At 43.4% G+C, this 21,206-nt stretch overlaps 1 protein-coding gene across 1 annotated transcript; it reads left to right on the top strand.

Moving 5' to 3' along the window:
• Positions 1-458: 458 nt before the first annotated feature.
• Positions 459-19,629, top strand: LOC115369774 (polypeptide N-acetylgalactosaminyltransferase 17-like). Its single transcript, XM_030066441.1, has 9 exons — positions 459-955; positions 1,105-1,456; positions 3,426-3,609; positions 5,793-5,959; positions 10,734-10,908; positions 13,654-13,851; positions 17,916-18,004; positions 18,712-18,770; positions 19,597-19,629. Exons 2-9 carry the CDS (start codon positions 1,213-1,215, stop codon positions 19,627-19,629), a joined length of 1,149 nt encoding a protein of 382 aa, XP_029922301.1. The 5' UTR covers positions 459-955; positions 1,105-1,212.
• The last annotated feature ends 1,577 nt before the right edge of the window (positions 19,630-21,206 follow it).

The following is a 21,206-nucleotide window of genomic DNA, read 5'->3' as shown; positions in this document are numbered from 1 at the left end:
GCATGTTTTCCATTGTGATCACTCCTATAGGAAGCGGAATGACAGTAAAATTAAACTGTGCTGTAATTTATTCACCCTGGGGACCGCATGAAGCACAAGAAGGACCCCTAGTGGATCACTAGGCCCCACATTGGGAGGTAATGTAACGTGATTTAAATGTACTGTAATTGCAGATAATTGGGTGCTAGTGAGCAGACGCTCCAACCACCACCCACCCACCAGCACTGAACTGCTGTGAACTATTTACACAAACCCCATGCAGAGCTCAGCCTGAGAGTAAGACAACCTCCCCAGATCCACTCCACGTTTTTATCTGCGCCCTTACTAGGCGCCGTATTGCTGATGGGGGAGAATTAGATGAAATACCAAGAAACGACATGCAATAAAGGCGGGAGTGTAACGGGAAAAACATTGGTGAGTGTTAACCGACCGGGGAAAATGTAAGAAGGGACGCGATTCCTTTCCCTGCCGCTGCCGCTGCGTGTGAGGAGCCTCCATACCTTCGCCGGAGGATGCTGCGTCTGTGAACCATTGTACCCGAGCATAATCCATGCAGTGTCTTGGATCGCATCTCCCGGTGATATTTTCAGGGATATAAGGTGATATGCGCATAGGTTATCAAGGCTCAGGAACGCGGTAAAGGCGTTTTGAAGGTTCCCAGTGTCTGTGAATCCGGACTATTTTGCGCGCAGTCTTGTTCAGTCGCGTCATCGCCGACTTCTGTTAGACGCAAAGAGAAAAAAGAAAGGACTTGATAGTCTCCTGACTCTTAAATTATTCAGGTATACCGCTTCTTCGCGCTCAACATATGCTCGACTCTTTGTCTTACATCCTCCGTGCATGATCTTAAAACAAGATCCCCTAAGTGGTGGTGACACGGATGAAAGCCGATGGCCAAGCTCCCCCAATTTCCTCAGAAGGGGGATGCAACCTAAAATAACCCCGGTGCCAAATGGTAAGTCACAGTTAATTTATGGCTATGAATATGAGCAATGGCTCAAAATGTGAACATTCTTGAGGTTTTTGCAATTTATTTCTCTCTTCTCTAATGCACATAGCCCGTGCGGGTGTGTGCCGACCTAACCTAGTTGCTTATACCTGCAGCTTTTTGCACATCGCAAGGCGAGGGAGCCCTGAATTTGTGACACGGCTTCTCTGGAGACAGTGTCCGTCCCTGTCCCCTCTCTCGGAGCCCGGACATCGACGACTTTAATGGCTTTTGTGTTCAGGAGATGGAGGGTCTTACTGGTGCTGAACGTGCTCGCCGTGGCCGGTTTCATGACTTTCTGGGCCAAGTGCAATACACGTAGCGTCCCGGCCGTCGGTCAGGAGGCTACGGCTGATGGGAAGAGGCCCCGGGGCAACGGGACGGCGCAGCAGGGCGCCGGCATTAGTCATGAGGTGCTGCTCAAGAGACTCGGCTCTCTGGAGGACGTGGTGTACAGGCAATTAAATGGTAAAAAAAAAAAAAAAAAAAAAAAAAAAAAACTTAACACAAAAACCTGTGAACCTACAGACATCCCCAACCGATCTGCAGAGACGCTAAGGTCATTGTAGGTGCCCCTGGTATTAGACATTAAAGGAGCTTCTCAAAATCTTGTCTTTCCACACACACACACACACACACACACACACACACACACACACACACACACACACACACACACACACACACACACACACACAAAGAGGTTGGCTCATTTCATTTGTTTTTCGGCTGGGCTAGTCTCATCTCTTATTTACCAGAGTCTCTTAGTTTATTTTCTTACAGCAAGAAATTCTCAAATAATGTTAAGACCTGAGTTTACATGATTATAAATAAGCACAAAAGCACATGCATTTTTTTCTTATTTACAAGCTATTTATTTATTTATGTATTATTTTATTTAAATTAGGTACAGCAATAGTGAGCTTATAAAGTTAACCTTTGTTGCTTTGAAAATGTAATGATACCAATTTGAAAACTGGCCATTTTTAGGGCAGACCCGGGGCAAAGTTTTCCCACCATGCGCAATAATGTTAACTGACTATGTTGGAGACTGGTAATAAGTTAACCAGGCACTGTCTAGTTAACTTAGCTTGCATCCGAGTCACTAATAAAAGCTATATAATCAACAAACTCTTAGGTGCCTTTGTTTGGTAGTTTCTTTTCTCACAGCAGGAGCTTCTCTAATAATGGTAGGGCTTGAGTTTACCTGAAAAACGTGATTGATTGTGAAAACTTGATTGTGCAAATTGGAAAACTGGCCATTTTTAGGGCAGATCTGGGGCAAAGTTTTCTCGCCATTAGCAACAATGTTAACTGACTGTTCAATGTAGGCTAACATACAGTAAGAAAAGCTATTACAGTAATATTTTAAAATACCTATTTAATTGTTTGAAAGATGCATTGCAATAAATAGGCGATATTTTTAAAAAATCATATTTCTGCTTCATTAAATTTTATACAAAGACAGAATGTTTTAAGTTAAATGAATTTTATTTTTGTACAAATTTGACCTTTGCTTTCCAGAATCATATTTATTCACAAGTTTGTTCTCCTAAGAGGCAAAACAGAAAGAGGTTCAGAAATTTGAAAACTTTGAACAATTTATTTATTTACACTCTTCCTTGACTTTACTCACTTTTTGGTCTTAAGATTAAAGTTCTAAAGAAAAAATAGTTTTTACTTATCCCTAAAACTTTGTCAATCTAGAGCTATTCTGGTGCTGAACTGATCCATGTGTCTTGGTGATCCAGTGAGGTCAGAGGTCAGGGTTGGTTCGAGCAACACGCCGGAGCTGGCAGGCATTCAGTGCCTCGCTCAAGGACACTTGAGCAGGGTGGATGTTTGTCAGCAGTGGTGCATGAACCACCGGGTTGAAGGATGGTCCCTTTAGCCAACAGGCTGCCCTGCTGTCCCCAAATAATCCCAAATAAACTAAGATGAATGTAATGATGGTTATCCCTCACTTTGAAATGAACAGTGAACAAATGAAAGGCCACTGTGCAGCCTCACTGCCCGGCTCACAACCTGGAGAGTGAAAGATTTCTGCCTTTTATCATTAATTAGACAGCTCCATGTTGAATCTTGATGCCTTTTTTCCTTGCTGGAATTTTGCAGCCTCAATATAGGATCAGCAGGCGAGTAAGACTGGGAACCCCAGGGCTGAGCATATTTGTTACATCTCTATTTTTATACTGTAACCCCGTACTGAAGGCACAATCTGTGCCAACACTTTGTCATAATGTCACATCAAATCATAAGCTCACCTCTCTCAACAGCGAATGACTACCTTCGCTCACATGGGGTTGGAGTTGGATCTCTGATAGGATTTTGTGTGTGGGGGTAACACCTGTAAGCCTTAGACAGGATTATTGAAAGAGGAGTGACTCAGCCACACCAGGGGATACTGACATGTAATCTTCTCGTTTGCCTTGCTCAGGTCTTTCTAAATCTCTCGGCCTCATTGAGGGCTTTGGGGGTCGAGGTAAAGGTGGCCTCCCTGCCACCCTGTCACCAGCTGAGGAGAGTGATGCAAAATACCTGAGGGAGAAGTATGGATATAATGCCTACCTCAGTGACAAAATCTCTCTGGATCGGACCATCCCGGACCACCGTCCCAGCAAGTGAGCGCATAGATTTGATTTAGCCAAAGCTGTCAAAAAACGGGTCTGACAAACTTGTTCTCTGTGCAGATTTCATAACCCTGCACTTTAAAATGAGCATGTTTTATTTTTAAGAGCACGAATAAAATGTTTGGCTTCATGACCCTTCTGCTGGTATCAGGAACAAATTCCTGTGTGCTTTGAAGTGTTTGTACCTAATGCACTGCACCCGTCCCTTTTAATTTCTCTTCCTCTCTCTCTCTCTGTCTGTGCCTCTTAATCTGTTGTTGGATTTGTGATGAAGCTGCACTATCAGTGTGTCCATCGATATGCATGTATGCATGGGCAGATAAATCTAAACACACACACACACAGGTGGTGCTTGTATCAGCAGGTGTGAACTGCATGCTTCTGATTGCATTTGCGTATCATCAGTGTATATGCATGTGCATCCAGGGGTGCATGCTCCCATACTCCCAAATAGCCTTGTGTTGTATCTGTCTGCGAGCTTTCCATAGAAATGTTCATTCACAAAGTGTCTGTCTCTGCTCCTGAACCCCGCTTAAATGAGCAACAGCCCCCGTTTGAAAGTCGGGGATGATGAGAAAGCCTTCAGCCAATCTCTGCCACCAGTTGCGTAGCTTCCATGGTCAGGACTACTACTGCTAATGCAGTAATAGCATTAGCAGTAGTAGTAGCACTTGAAGTAGTAGTAGTTGTGGCAGTATATGTAGTAGTAATTATAGCCTTTTGGTATCAGTAACAGTATCAGTTTTTTAAAGGTTATTTTTTTTGGCGTGTCTGCTTTATTTGACAGTCACAGTAGAAAGAGGCAGTAAGGGCAGAGAGACAGAGGGGATGGCATGCAGCAAATGGCCTGAGGTCAGATTCAAACCCAGTGTGCTGCGAACAGGACTCAGCCGGAACACGTGGTGTGCGCTCTTATCTGGTGACTGGGCTGCCCCCTGTCAGTGGACTTTTAAAGACACAGCGATCATCCTGGTGCCAGGAGTGCCAGCAACCATCATTTCATTGTGGATTCACTGAGATGGAGACACTTGAAAACAAAAATGTAAATGACAGTCGCTCAGCAGTGTAGAGGAAGTTTTTAGGCAACACTTTCCACAATGTGCTACTGTTTGGTGCAGTTTGGTTTTAACACTGGCCAGGACATTTTTTATTATGTTGGTATCCCCCATATCTTTCCTTCTCCAGCGCTCTTTAAAAAAATAAAAAATAGTGCACTTTTTGCAGAAAACATGCAAACCTGGCAACTCTGCAAGTCTGTATAGACTTTATGCCAGCTGCTTATAACCTGATGTGGAGTTAAAATGACAATATTATTTGACATAGTTAAAAAAAATGTGTAGGGGCAATTCATTAGTCCCTTGACACAATCCTGTGCCCTCAGCCGGAGGGTCAGGACGGCCCAGGGGGATCACTCAGTCATTTAGGGAGTTCTGATATGATTAAGAATGTGAAAAAATATATTTCCAATACACAGCTCTATTGTAATCATACTTAACATACTTAACTTAAGTTCACCATTATTCATTGTTAAGCCTGTAACGGATACATAGGCATGTTTTGGGGCTGTCACAAGGTTGAGGATAATTGTGCCATCTGACTTCACCGGCTGTTGTGAATACATAGGGTTCATACTGATAATGTAGGCTGCCTTTATTCTATTATGGAAGATAATAAGATACGAAGACCACCTTTTTTTTTAATGTGACAAGGAAAGGAGATAAGGAAAGGAAGGAAGTCACTCTCCACCAGTGTAACTGCACAGAGAGATGCAGCCAAAGCCTTGATGCACCTCTCTCCCCTTCATTAGAGCTGTAGCCCATTTAAACAAAGGCTGCAGTAAAAATAGGCCTCCTATCTGCAGTAGACAGACTGTGAATAGGCCAATATGGAAAAAAAAGGAAAAGGAAAGGAAAACCCATGTGATTATAGTTGAACAGGAGAAGGCACGTGATTCGTCTTTTAGCCTCTGCGAACAAGATGTCAGCAGCTCTGTGGAGGCAGCTTGGTCTTTCACAGCGATGACTGAGGAAGAGAGGAGCGCGCAAATCCCAGGATGCAAGTCTCACAGCAAGGCATTAGAATAACCTCACATAGAAAAGGTTTCATTTGGCTTTCAGATAAGATAGTCACACTGTGGCATAACATACTGCGTGTCTGTCTGTCTGTCTGTCCAGATGCAGGAAGGTCAGCTACCCGAGAGACCTCCCCCAGATCTCCCTCATCTTCATCTTCGTCAACGAGGCTCTGTCAGTGATCCTCCGCTCAGTGCACTCAGCTGTCAATCACACACCAGCTCACCTGCTCAAAGAGATCATCCTGGTGGACGACAACAGCGATGACGGTCAGTAGACTTTTATTCCCAAAGCGCCCGTGTCTTTTTCCCCAAATGACTGGGATCTGCTGTATCTCAAGTCACGTATTTCCTGTCAAGAGGAGGAAAAGCATATGAATAGTCTCATATTCAGTGTTAACCCTTTCACACATAGCTGTCACTACAGTGGACGGCTGTTTAAGAGTCATTTTCTCCTAAATGCAGTGGTTTCTATGGTGGAATTGCATATCGGCTGTTAGAGTGCTCTCTGCTGCTCCCCTACATTGAGGTTTATGCAGAGACTGTCAGTTCTTGTTGCTGAAAACATGTTAATACTAGTAGAATGACATGGTAACACCAGTCCTGTATTCTGAAAGAAGTATGGAGACTCACAGAGATATTCATGCCCTAAGAAGTGTAAAAGCACATCAGAAAGAAATATTGACTTAGGCTTTCATAATTCATGCATGAAAGGGTTAAAATCTTATTCTTTGTATAACAAGTCAAAAATATATACTGTATACCAAGGGGATGAGACAGTCCCACTTGTTTCCAAAGCAGTTTTTACTCATTTCAGGAATTTTTCTGGGAACAAGTATAAATAAGTTGAAACAAGGCAGAATATCCGATATAAAAATGTCACTTTTTTACTCTTGAGTCTGGAGTTGACCTCATATGTGCGTGTTAGTTTTTGCACTGTGAGCTTAAACACACTCATACCATTATACACTGATTACATTAATATGTTGATTTGGACCAGGGGTCACCAACCCAGTCCTCCAGGGCCCCCTGTCCTGCAGGTTTTGGTTCCAGCTCTGCTCTTTCACACCTGACCCAATTAAAGCTCACACATCTTCCTGCACGCCCTGTTCAGGTAGATCTGCTTCAACCAATCAGCACCAAGCCCTGGTTTAGACAGATATTAGGCAGATATTAGTCTTTAAATAAACATTATGGCCCAGTCTGTGTTGCCTGTGCTGATTTGACAGATATTACTTCAGTCAGCCTCAGAGGTAACAGTCTGTGAAACTTGCCTCACTCTTACAAAGCCACTAACCAGCATATGAAATTTGTTAAAATGGGTTTCAGGGGAGACTTTTTAATGTCCAGAGGCTTCTCCATCCTGAAAAGAATGACATTCAGACAGAGAAACACACACACACACACACACACACACACACACACAAAAAAAAACACTAAATCCTTGTAATGTGTTTCATCCTTTGAGATTTGGCATATAGATGGTAGAATTTAAACATGTAGCATGAAATGATGGCTCAAAATAACAGTTATAGGCAGGTAGTGCAGACATGCATGCACGTACACACACACACACACACACACACACACACACACACACACACTCAAATAATTTAGAGCCTCCTCAGATTGCAGCTGCAGAACGTACTGTCCCCTGTCACCAATAGAGTTTACAATCAACACTCCATATTGTGCTCTGAGCATACAGCCGAGTGCCTATATTGACTTCCCTTTATGATGTACATTATGTGTTTCCTTGTTTATTATTCTTCATTTTGTGCACATGTGACACACCCTTTTGCACGAGCAACACCCAAACTCTTTAACCCTTTATAGGGCACTCATTGAAATACTGTGAAATTCAAAAAAACAAAACAACCCTAGACTGTTATTAGAGAACATGACAGGACTTTATTACTTCTATAAATTTTTTCTAAAATTTTCATTTTTCTATAGAAAATCAAAGCCAATGAGATTGGTCAAATGCCACAATCATGTGACCTGGGATGTAGAGCGATCTTTGCTGATTGGCTGGGTGAAGACCAAATGATTATTGAACTAACTGAGACAGGGGATGGGCCTGATATGTACAATTTCTGAAATTACCAAATATAGTCACTTGCCCTATAAAGGCTTAATCTCTTATAAGCATGTAAAAAACAACACTTGCAAACACTTCAAAGCAATTTGAGCTCCGGCGTGTGCGACACAGACAGCGTCACCCAACACAAAAGCATACGTTAAGGCTTGCTGCGGGGAACACAGGGAAAGATGGCGCCCTGAAATGTCCACTGGTAGGACGGCGGCGTCGAATGCGTCACGGGGCTCCATCAGGGTGACAAGGTGACGGGCGTCTCCTCGACAGAAGCCGCGTCCACCGGTATTGAGGCTCGGTGTTTGGTCGGGTGACTAATGGGTCCAGCTTTTGCGGGGCGGACAGGCGGAGAGGCAGAGTGCCACAATAGGATGTCACTGGAGAGATGTCCCCGTCTTATTTATGGGGCTGCGCTGCCAGGCTGGGCCCTGTAAGACGAAGACAGGAAGAGCGGAGGGGAGTGGACTGCAAGGAGGGATGAGGGCGGATGGGATGAAATTAATGAGGAGGGAGAGAGGAAGAGGCGTATGTTGTGGAGGGGAAAGTAGCTTGAAGGGAGAGTCGGAGCAGAGGAGGTGAAAATAGGTAGTGTGAAAGAGAGAGAAAGATGCACACAGAGCGAGGAGATCAAGCCAGGCTATTAGAGGAAGTGGCAGACGAAGTGAGAGAGAGAGAGAGAGAGAGAGAGGGTGGGAAAGAGTGAGGGGCCTCAAGAAAAATAGGGTCGGACAGAGAGAAGGAGAGCGAGTGTAATGCATATGGAAAGGAGGGAGGGAGGAACGCAATAGAACGGAAGAGTAAAACAGATGCGATGAGGAAATGGGACGCGAGAGACGGTACGAGAGGAAGAGGAGGAGAGACCTCATGCGTGGAGGCAGAAACAGCCGGGGCATGAAAAAGTGGCTGAGGATGGCCAGAAATGCAAGGAGAGAGAGAGAGAGAGAGGGAGAGGGAGAGGAGGGTAAAAGGAGGGAGAGACAGTTCAACCCCCCCATGCTCTTGGCTCTGCTGGATGGCTGAGAGCCAGCTATCTATCACAGAGGGAGGAAACTGCAGCAGGGGAGAAGGCGAGGCATGCAAACAAATAACACTCACCATTCTCTCTCCGCCTGCATACGTCGCCCGGCTCGGCTTTTTTGGCCTCGCATGACGGTTTGGACAAAACTCACACGTGTGTATGCGTGTGTGTGTGTGCGTGTGTGTGTGTGTGTGTGAGAAACCGAGACAAAGAGCATCAGAAATGTGTTTATTTGTCTGTGATGATCATCAAGAATATACAGAGACAGAAAAACAGAGAGCATTACAAATATGTGCAAGTGTGTGTGTGTGCATGTAGGCGTGTGTGTGTGTGTGTGTGTGTGTGTGTGATGCAAAGGAAGAGGGGCTGTGACTGTTTGGCTCCGGAGGGAAAAGGCTGATCACTTGAGTGAGAGATCAAAGGTGCAGCGGCTGCCACCACTCAGGAAGCCGCAGACTCCCTGTGGTGGTTTTTGCCGTCTGCTGGAACGCGATACAGAGCCGCAGGGACGCGAGAGAACACGCTTACGTCGCATCTTCCTGCCGCTGTGTGTGTTTGAGTCTTGAATATGACACAAAACTGGCCAATGTGATGAGGCCTTTTGGTTTGGTTGTGTTTTTGTTCCTCTGAGTGCGAATAATCAGACGACGGGATTCTTTATTGATCGCTGAGGAGCTGTTCTGTTTCCTCTTGTCTGGGTCAGGGTCAGGGTCAGCCAAAGAACAACAAACCCAGCGCTGGCAGGGGCTCAAAGCCTTTCTTGTGGCTTAATGCTTCGTCCTTAAGTTGAAGAGCAGACTCTCGAACCACGAGCAGGGTTCATAGGGTCAGACAAACTCCGGAAATTTGAAAATGCAATTTCCAGGTCCTGGGAAAAGTTATGAAAAAAAAAACAATTGCAAAGCCGTGGAAACTGACCAACACAGTGTTCGCTCAGTTTAAAACTGATTCACCAGTTCAGCGTGTTGTGGCCCTTGAGGATTCCTGTGATGTGTGTTCATGCATCAGTTTGTCTCAGTGTGGTAAAGAAAGCTGAACATACTTTACTTCACCTCTGCGAGCCAGTGGTATCCACAGACTGACTGCTCTGTTGTTTCAGCTTGGACTGGACTTACAAAGTGAAAAACTCTGTCCAGGTTTATGTGAGGCTCTCGTTTGTTTTACAGAGGCTTATATACAGTATTTGACTGACTTTCACCACATAGCGCCCATGGTGCTAAAACAAACATTTTCAGGGGCAAATCTAAAAAATACATTTTATGGAAAAGTCATGGAAAGGTCAGTGAAAACCTCTGGCAAATACAGTGGTGGAAAAAAGTTTTCGGACACCCTTAAAATTTTACACAATCTCAAATATTATCATGAGATATTTGTGGAAAAATCTTTTTTTTGTGTTTCAAAAGGTGTGGCTGCGTTAGACAGATACAAACAAATACAAATTATATTTTTTTGTTTATTGTTTACAAGAAAAACTAAGCAAACTAAATAGTTGACAGTGTAATCTTTATCTTCAGGCGTGTTTCCTGCGTTAGGTTCCTTGTTTTAGCCATTTTTGTGTCTGAAGAACTTTCAGATGTGCTGCTTTATATAGACACCAAGCTTGGCAACAAAAATTGGGTCTTTTAAGAAAAAGAACAACCTTCGTCACTGGTACCAAAATGACCCAATACTCCAAATTTCTTATGTATTTTTATGGAACCAATCAATTTTAAGTTTTTCATGGCTTTTTTAGGATTTGTTTAGTATTTGGGCTGTGACTGGACTAAAAGAAATTGCACCTGAAGACCTAAGAGTGATTTGTTAATGTAATATTTCACAAATGCATGGGCTGTCCCAAAACTTTTTTCCACCACTGTAGGTGTCTGAATCACAACAAGACCAAAACCCTGCTGCTGTTTGCATCCCATGTGTTTTTGTCTCTTGTGGCCCAGAGCAACTCAAAGGACCACTGGAGGAATACGTGAACAAGCGCTACCCCGGCCTGGTGAAGATCGTCAGGAACCAGAAGAGAGAGGGGCTGATCCGCGCCAGAATCGAGGGCTGGAAGGTGGCCAGTGCCGAAGTGACAGGCTTTTTTGATGCCCATGTGGAGTTCACTCCTTCCTGGTGAGTCGGTTCAGCCTTTGGATAGACTTGAAAACCTCAAGGTAGAACTGTTGGGATGCAAGGGAGACAAATCATTCACTGAGGGAGAAACAGCACAGAATCAGCACCATAGGATTTGCTTCAGGCTCTGTTTGGCTGTGATGAATAGTGTGAATCTTTAGGCTAACAGAGGTTCAGTTCCTTTGGTGGCAATTCAGTTTAAAAATGATGTTTTTTTGTTTTTGGAACGATTCAGTCTGGTCCAGTTTTGTGAACCATGATGCAGGCCCACCTTGTTGTCATGTGGTAAAGATGATGATGAGACGATGAATGCCTCTCAGTTCTCGAAAGAGTATAGCTAACAAAAGACAACTCCTTAGCCCCATCATAACCAAAAAAAAAAAAAAAAAAAAAAATTGGAGCATTTTGTTTCACATGTGTTTTTGTGTTTTTGATAACAAAACATTAGAGACAGGCAGTGTAAATTGTTGCATTAATTCTATGAGTTATTAGTCTTGGCATAAACCTGAGGGCTTTAATCTTTCCTCAGTATTTCTGTAATAAACTTAGTGGTCTGGCCTCTCATTTGAAATTTTTTAAAGAATGGTGAATGATTTGATTCAAAGCATTTCATTTGATTCGGGTCAAAGTCAGAACAATTCATTCTATTTTTTTTAGCAGATCAATTCACTTGAATCTGCAAAAATTAATAACTGATGCACTGATGTAATGAATAAATCATTGCATCCCTAGTTATGGCACAAATGAAGAATTTCATTTCAAAATGAGATATTCACTATTTGAAAAGAGAAGATAACAGCTTCATTTACCAAATGGTGTCTTGCATGAAAGTGAATCACATTTTGTGTTATTAATAGAAGTTCTGAGTCATCATAAATCCTCTTTGCCTTGTCAGTTTTTTTTTCATATAGATAAAATTATCTAAGGCAGCAAAACTTTTCCAAAATGCGTAAAATTTTGCAGGCATAACCCATTGAAGTGCAATAGAACAACCGCAGCATTATTACAGCACTTTCTTTCAAAGCTGCCGCTAAGTGTGAGTCACTTCAGTGCTTTACAGAGTCCATGAAGGAGAGCACAAAGCAACAGCAAAGAGCCTAAAATGAACACACCAAACACTATCCTGTGCCTGGAAAAAATAAGATAAGAGTACGTAGGGCTGTGTGATATCACAGTATATATCGTGCAACAGTAGAAAGTCATCAGTCGTCAGTCATTCAGTGTTGTGCTGTATCAGGTCAACTCTGTGGTAATTTATTACGCTAGGTGATATTCTGTAATTTGAACAATGTTTAGTTGTCCTTTGCGCTCCACACATGAGCGTAGGCAACATAAACTTACAGCACAACAAACACAATAACACAGTGTAATGTAAATCCTGTGTGGAAGTGTAGCAGTAGTAGTATCTAAAAAAAAAAAAGGGATTTCCCAGTTTGGGATCAATAAAGTAAATCTATCTATCTATGCTGTGGTCAACATGGTGCGATTGTCTGTTCTGAGTGTCACACTTCACCGATCACTGAAACTCTGGACAGCAGCGTCAATTTATTAACTCTACGCAAAACACTCACTCCGAAGCAACGTTTTGATATATTTCTCACTGTGAATTTAGTGAGTCCTTGCAGTCTGTAGAATTTGGGGGATGAGCTGGCAACATCACAACAGACACGCAAACCTCCTCAGTTCCAACCGGTTGAGGAGACATAAAAATCGGCATCATGTTGTCTTCATCAACCGGCAAAAAACACGACTGTCGCGCCAAAAAGTGGCCTTGTGTCGTCCTGTGTGCGTGGTGCATGGGTGCAGGAAGCCTCAGCGTTTTGACAGAAAAGTAAATGACTGAGGTAACTCACTGAAGTAGTGTCCCTCCATATGGCACCTTCACGGCACTGTTGTTGCCTGGGAAAAAACTGTGCCAGCATTGGGAAGCATGTACATCATTACACTGCTATTTTAAATACTTTACACTTACACTTATATTTTGTTTGCTGTTGAATTGAAAATTTGCCCAAAGGTTCCAAATAAAAGGAGAAAAATAATAAAATATGATTAAGTACCTTTTATTTGTCATTTATTTAATTAGAAATGTAATAAGGAATAAGTCTTTTCATGTGATCATTTTAGATCAACAATTTATTCATGTATTTCACTGAAAAGGTGCAATATTGATATATATTGTTATCTGGATATAAAATGACCATATCAGGATATGAGATTTAGGTCATACTGCACAGCCCTGAGAGTAAGAAAAGAGGAGGGTGGGTGGCCCTGTAAGTTAAAGTGTAAAACGTAAGATGCGCAGTTCATGAAATATACAAAAGATGAATAAAATACAACCTCATACTAAAGCCTGTCCCCAGAAGTAAGTTTTGAAGAGTGATTGAAAGGATTTAAAGTGATTTAAAAGCAAACATGTTGTGCAACACAACATGTTTGTCCTGTCCACCTCTAGGTAGGTCTTTTACTAGCTCAGAGTGTACTATCAGAGTCTGCACACCCCAGTTCACTCAACATAAATAGACACACACTCCGTGGAACTGCGCTGAGCTGAATCAAATGGAATTGTTAATAAGTTGGTACAACTTTAGGGACCGGCTAACTAACTGAAGTGGGCGAGTGAAAAGAGATCTTAAGAGAACCCGCCCCATGCCATCTGTCTTTAAGCTTGTGTATCTGTGCATGTGTGTGTGTGTGTGTGTGTGTGTGTGTGTGTGTGTGTGTGTGTGTGTGTGTGCATTCCACCAGGGCCGAGCCAGTTCTGGCCAGAATCAAAGAAGATCACAAGAGGATCATCTTGCCCTCCATTGACAACATCAAACATGACACGTTCGAGTTGGAGCGCTACGAGAACTCAGGCCACGGATACAACTGGGAGCTGTGGTGCATGTACATCAACCCGCCCAAGCAGCGGTGGGACGAGGGCGACACCTCCGCACCCATCAGGTATATACGTGTGTGTGTGTGTGTGTGTGTGTGTGTGTGTGTGTGTGTGTGTGTGTGTGTGTGTGTGTGTGTATACAATACAGGCCAAAAGATGAGAGAATGCCAAGAGTGTGCAAAGCAGTAATCAGAGCAAAGGGTGGCTATTTTGAAGAAACTAGAATATAAAACATGTTTTCAGTTATTTCACCTTTTTTTGTTAAGTTCATAACTCCACATGTGTTCATTCATAGTTTTGATGCCTTCAGTGAGAATCTACAATGTAAATAGTCATGAAAATAAAGAAAATGCATTGAATGAGAAGGTGTGTCCAAACTTTTGGCCTGTACTGTGTATATATATATATATATATATATATATATATATATATATATATATAGTACATAGCGTTAAAAAGCTTAATAATTAGTTTGAATAAATAAATAAAATAAATACATTGATATTAAAAAATTAAATCTGGAGGAAAGGGTTGTCACGTGAACACCCTCCCACACTCACAGAGGTAAACAGAGTAAACTTGCAGAAAGTCAGTGTTTCCCATACACAGACCAGTGTGGTGCAACACGTGTGAATTTCCCAGTCTGGGATCAATAAAGTATACCTATCTATTTATCTATCCATCACACAATCAACACCAAGCGCCACAAATTGATTCCGCTTTTTTCCCCCTAACACGATTTTAAAATATAAATATTGTGCCGTTCAATCATCTCTGCATAGCGCTCTGTCTCCCTGTCATTCTCATTCACACACACACACACACACACACACACACACACACAGACATGCGCATACATGCCAGTAGTGCGTGGGTACATTTAGGCTGTGTCCGAAATCACTCCGAAAAAGTGTAAAGTCCAATCGGTTTGAAAATTGACATGCCGCTTTTTCTGCACAAGACGCACTTTTTCGTATAGGATAATAAAATAATTATAATAATTATAATAAAAAAAGATCCGGGGTTTTTGAAGAAAGTAATGTAATGTGAACATGTGAATTGTTCAATACAGTTTGAACCAGTCTTTTCTATACCGATATAGAAAGCCAGCAACACCGTCTCGCTTCATTTATTTCTATCTCCCCTTACAGGTGAGGTGTGAATATAGTTTCTAACAAGTGAAAAATGATCTGAATAGAGAAATATTCACATCTGTATCCAGAAATCTGTAAAGTGTAAATGTAGTTTAGTTTGTGTAGAAATGGCTCTTCCAGATGTGAAGTGAATTTCCACAGCAGTTTGTGACGTCCATTCATTCAGATCCTGCTGTGAATGAAGAGGACGGCTGACACCATGTGTCATCATCAAAGAGTTAACAAATCAATAATCAAACTGTGAATCAATCAGCAGATAATAACCACAGCAGGTCTGTTGTGTCTTGTTCTCTCCATCAGATTCCTGTGAACTCAAACTGGACACAAACACAGCAAACAGACACCTCGTCCTGTCTGAGGACAACAGGAAGGTGACAAGGGTGGAAGAGGGGCAGCCATATCCTGATCACCCAGAGAGGTTTGACCGCTGCCCACAGATCCTGTGTAGTGATGGTCTGACTGGTCGCTGCTACTGGGAGGTCGAGTGGGAAAGGAGGGGTTTCTATAGGAGTGACTTACAGAGGAATCAGCAGGAGAGGAGACAGTAAAGACTGTGAGCTTGGAGGGAACAAAAACTCCTGGAGTCTGAACTGCTATGGTTCTGGTGATTTCTCTGCCAGGCACAACGACAGAGAGACAGTCATCCCTTTCCCCCCCTCCTCCTCTCACAGAGTGTCAGTGTATCTGGACTGGCCTGCTGGCTCTCTGTCCTTCTACAGCGTCTCCTCTGACTCACTGATCCACATCCACACCTTCAGCAGCTCCTTCACTGAACCTCTGTACCCGGGCTTTGGGGTTGGGTTTGGGTCATATGACTCCTCAGTGTCTCTGTGTCAGATCTGAGGAGTGAGAGTCACACACGCACACACACACACTCACACACACGCAATTACACACTCACACACACATACACACACACACACATACGCACACACATACACACACACACACACACACACACACTCTCACACACACACACACACACACACACACACATACACTCAACATAAATACTAAATGAATGGTTTGATCTGCATCAGTGAGGATTTTTCTCTGTTGATTAATTTGATTTCATGTTGTTGTTTTTTGTTTTTTCTGTGCAAATGAACTCTTAACTGTCATTTTCTAATCAAGTTCAGTCAGTTTGTAAAAAGTTTCTGCCAACAACAAACAAGTCAGTTCCAACAAACCACATCCAGACCTTTTGGTTTTGGCAGTGCGTCCACACTGAAGTCTGAGTTCTTCTTCAGCGTCACAGTCACTGCTTTCTTACTCACTAACTGTTAGAAAGTCTCTCTGGCTTGGTGACAAAATGACAACTCTGATTTCTGTCTCTGGACTTTCCAAGGAGAAATTCATCTCACATTTACTTCAGTGTGAAAACAGATGATCTAATATTTTATAGCAGTTTGATTTCACTCAGTGTTCAGATTTCACATGGAGAGGATGTGTAATATATTAATGGTTGAAACAGATCTTGTATTAAATTGTTGAAACTGACTGGGAAAGCCATTTTTGAAATGTGGAATATGAGTGTATGAATATGAGAATGATGCTCTGCGTCCACAGGGTCGGACATCTCCACGCTGCCCTTCCATTGTCTGTGCTGGCAGCGGTGTGATGCATTCTGGGAGTGTTGTGTTCATCAGGGTTAGCCCTAACCCTGACCCTTTTAGTAGGGGGTGTAAACCCTAGACACCATCATGTGAGCCAAATGGTGTCAGGTTCACGTCCCTTTCAATCCAGGCAGGAAAGATCCTTCCCAAGTCAAATAGCACACCACCTTTGGCGTGAGAAGGCTGTAGAGTCTGAGTTTCTATTCTCACAGCGGCCTTATCTGATTTGTGTCGTACGGACGCAGGAATGTGGCGTCCATCCAGGTTTCAAAGGGTTAAAATGTTCACTGTCATCAGCGTTTACACGGCTTTAGCCAAAGTTAGCAGGCGGCTATGTTAGACTTCCCTCAAAACCAATGAGCTCAAAGGATTGTGAAAGTTTTATTACTTTTATTAGTAATTTGTTACCAGCAGCCAAAAACCAACTATGGATTTGTTTTTACTTGATCAGTGACTCAAACCAACTGATGACCAACTGAACTGATCTCTCTGAGAGAGAGGGAGAGAGAGAGAGAGAGAGAGAGAGAGAGAGAGAGAGAGAGAGAGAGAATGAGTTAATATTAGGTTGTACATGAACAGCTTCAGTGAACTGACAGTCTCAGCTCACGGCTGTTAGTTGCCATGATAATACAGCATCTGGCCATGCTCACATTACAGCCCATAATAAGCCGGACTGTGGCTTCACTCAGGCTGGGAAAGTAAACGTTTAACCAGCGAGCTCCACCATTCATTTCTAATTCCACACGAACGTTTTGCCTCGGTGTGTCTTGTTTCGTATGAAAACTGTGATGTCATTTATTCTGTGATAATTCTGCTCTGGTGTGTAATCTGATGTGTAATCCAGCAGCAGGAGAAAATGTCTTTAATTTTTGTCTGTCAGTTTAAGTTTATTTGGTTGTTCATCTATCCACAATGAAGACTTTTTTTTTTTTTTAAATGGTCTGATGTTTTGTTGAATTTTTATTATACATTTTATCTGACCTTTTTGAATCTTGACCCGACAAAACTAACACTGACACGAATAAAAACTAAACTAAAATGAAGCATTTTCAAGAAATAACAACTAAATGAATCTGGCAAACCTGCTGTAAAAATCTATTTTAATAAAATCTGAAACTGGAAACAAAAAAAACAAAAAAAAAAACAAGACGCAATAAAAAGAATAATGAAAACTGCAAAGCTAAAATAAACTTTATTTAGTCAGCATGGCCATAAAAAAAGGGTTTTGTGACTGATTGTATTTTTCCTGCCTTTAAAACATCTTTTTTTCCCCCCAGAGTTAACAACGAAAGTAGCCAACAAGTGAGACATCTTGCTTCTAGCCCATCTCTGGTGACAGCTGCATTTGTGTTACATCAGGAGGGAGGTGCATGATGGGAGGTGCATCGTGTGTGATGTCAGCGTCAGGAAGGGGACAGAGACAGAGTTTAGTGACAGTGAAGGCTTTTGTACACCGAGTCCTGAGCGTTTTTTAAAAAAATGTCATCTGATGAAAATGGTCACTGGCCCAGGAATCTGAAGCGTCTTGTTATTCTATCATTTTCCAAAATTCAAACACTGATAGCATCCAATCCTGAGAAGGTGTGAGGAGCAGCGAGGAGGTCGACAGGCCAGACCCAAACTGGAATCCTGGGAAAAGTGGCACCGGCTGATCACCACAGGAACCGAAAGGTCTCATTTCAGTTTCAGCCTCGACACACGGAGCAGATCCAGGCCAGCAGCTGTCCTGGGATCAGTCTGTTCAGCACACCTTTCTGCAGAGCCATTTCCACTGAGGTGCCGATCGCCCCACGGTCTGGTCCCGTCCACGCCGCCAGCAGGAAGTAGGAGGTGAGCGGTTAAAGTCTGCAGACCCGGCACCGACTAACTCCTGCAGAGCTACAGACCGAGGGCTTTACCTGCTTTACCTGCCTTGTACTGACACCTCAGTATTTTCAGTTTCTGGCAGCCCTGTCCCGTTGTGTGTTGGATCCCCACCGCTGCCAGCTCTCTCACTTTATATCGCATGACGTCCTCATGTGGTCAGACAGCGTGGATTTGGAGTTGGACGTTGTCCTCTGTCCAGACAGCGAGCAGAGCCCTGATGTCTTCTGGACAGCCTTGTTGCCGCTTGTTCTCCATTTAATCTTTTCTCTGTTATTTTTCTGCCACAAAGCGAGCTGCTGCACTGACATCTGCACTCAGCAGCTGCAACGTAGCCCCACCCACCGCCAGGTAGGCCCCGCCCATCAGCTTTAGCTCCAGCTCAGAGCTGGGTCAGCCTGGTTGTCTGGCTCATAGGGATTCTCTGTGCTCTCAGCAGCTGGAATGATTTTCTGAATAAGGTGTCTATATGCGCTGCAGCAACTGGAATATTCTGTTTACAAGTTACCTGGCATGTTCCCATGTTTCGGTGTATTCCATGCTCTGATGTAATGCGACACTCAACCTGTGGGGGGCAGCAGTACGCTTATAGGCGTCTGGGCTGCCGGAAATACAGAAGAAGAAGCAGAAGAAGTCGCTATTTCAAGTCTTTGATCAGCTGAAGGCAGACTGCAGTCTCCTGGCTCTTGCTGCTGTTCGCCATGTCGTTCTCCCTGCTTGCAGTAACCATAGCAACAAAGACGCCCCAGGATTCCTTGTGAATCGAGCATGCGCAGACGTGACTGAATATTCCAGCACGGGGCATTTTCAGATTAAGGTGTTTACATGGCACAATATTCTGGTTAAAACAGGCACAAGCGAGGGGTCTGATTCAGAATATTCTCCAACTGGAATATGACCTTAATCTGGTTCGGTGTTGTAATGAAGGCCCTCTTCATTACTTAGTTTGTCTGTTCTATAGTACATTTTCTGGAGTGGTAAATGAAATACGACACAAACACCAAGCATTGAATTATTTTATTGAATTTCTGTTTGTTGTGGTGTAGATTTTTGGTCATTGATTGAAGGCCAACCTGTAAAACAAAAACATGCATTTAGTGTGGAGTAATGCCATGTGCTCTTTGTGTGTGTGTGATTGTTTCATTGTGCATTCACGTACCTTTGTTCTCCTCTGCAGGGTGTTCAGGCCAAAAGAGTCCCCAAGGTCTGAGCACCAGTTTAAAGGTTCCAGGAGAGACCACACCATGATTAGTGTAGGGGTGTATGGAGTTTGTATTAATTCTTTACTTTTGGAGTTGATCTAGTGTAAGTTGTAGCACAGCACAGATCATTTAGATTAATTGATTTTGTTGATGTAGCTGTATTTTAATGTGTAAGTTGTTTGTTTGTATATATTGAAATGTTGGGTGAGGGTGAGATCTCCCTGTGCTGTGATCAGGGCTCAGCTCATTGTCAGTGGCAGGGTATATAAGGCTGCCTGTTTCAATCTAACACTGTTGCTGCCAGGACCACATGCTGCCCGTGGTCCACAGTTCTGTGGGAGAATGTCTTCCTTTTCTTATTTTGTGTTTTTTTTTGGGTGAAATAAACACCTGGTTGGTCTGCACCTGACCTCCGTCTCAAGCCTCATGTGTCCATTGTCCAACCGCTACACGGCCATCCTAACAAGTGGTGTCAAGAAGCTGGGGCCTGCTTCACAGTGAGGAGTTGAGAATGACTAGAGGTGGCAGGAAGAATGACCAGCAGGAAGAGCCAGATGAGGGCGCAAGTGCATCAGTGGGCCAGGGGGCCACGGCAGCCAGCAACCAAGGGGAAAAGCTGGATGAGCTGGCAGGCCTGGTCAAAAATCTCATTCAGTCCCAAGCAGCCAGAGACCAGCAGATGGACAAAGACTTCTCCCGGCAAGAACAAAGATGGAAGAGTATGCAGCATCAATTCCTGCAGATACAGGTACAAGTGAATGAAATGAAAGAAGATTACAGACGTGAGCGTGAGCAGCTGGAGGAGGAGGAGTCTCAAGGAGGAAATGATGAAGTTGATGATGAGGAGACAGGTCGGACAAATATCCTCAGATTTCAGAGGGAAACACCAGTCCTCAGAGGATCATCAGTCCTCCGAGAACCAAAGCTGCTCCCACTGTCTCCAGATGATGAAATTGAACATTTTTTGATGACATTTGAGAGAATGGCCCAAGTCTGTCGGTGGCCAAGAGATGAGTGGGCTGTTCGCCTGGTCCCTTTACTAACAGGCAAGGCACGTAGTGCCTATGTACTTATGGACATGGCAGATTCAGAAGATTATGAAAAGGTGAAAGCAGCAATATTGGCAAAATATGAGATCACAGCAGATACTTACCGTCAGAGATTTCGGGCCATGGACATTCTTCAAGGAGAGACCCCGCGTGAGCTGTATGTCCGCCTTAAAGACTTGTTTTCCAAGTGGGTCAAACCGGAAAAGTCCACAGTGAAGGAGATATCTGAGATGATGATTCTTGAACAATTTCTGAGGATGGTGAATCCTGAGCTTGAGGTTTGGATCCGTGAACATGACCCCCGGACTGCAGAGAAAGCAGCTGAACTGGCTGAAGTCTTCATAGCAGCCAGAAGAGGGACCAGACACACCACCTTTGGCCGAGACAACAACTTTGCCCAGAGAAGTAAGCCTATTGGGGGTGAGCGGGGCTCTGGTCAGTCTGGTCACTCGGGTCAGGCTCAGGGTAGAGTTTTTTCCAGTGGTAGACAGTTTACAACTAGTAACACCAGCAAGTCAAACCCTGCTAAAAACACT

The sequence above is a fragment of the Myripristis murdjan genome, chromosome 13 (assembly GCF_902150065.1).
Source record: "Myripristis murdjan chromosome 13, fMyrMur1.1, whole genome shotgun sequence".
Lineage (NCBI taxonomy): Eukaryota > Metazoa > Chordata > Actinopteri > Holocentriformes > Holocentridae > Myripristis > Myripristis murdjan.
This window is presented reverse-complemented; position numbering and strand designations above follow the sequence as displayed.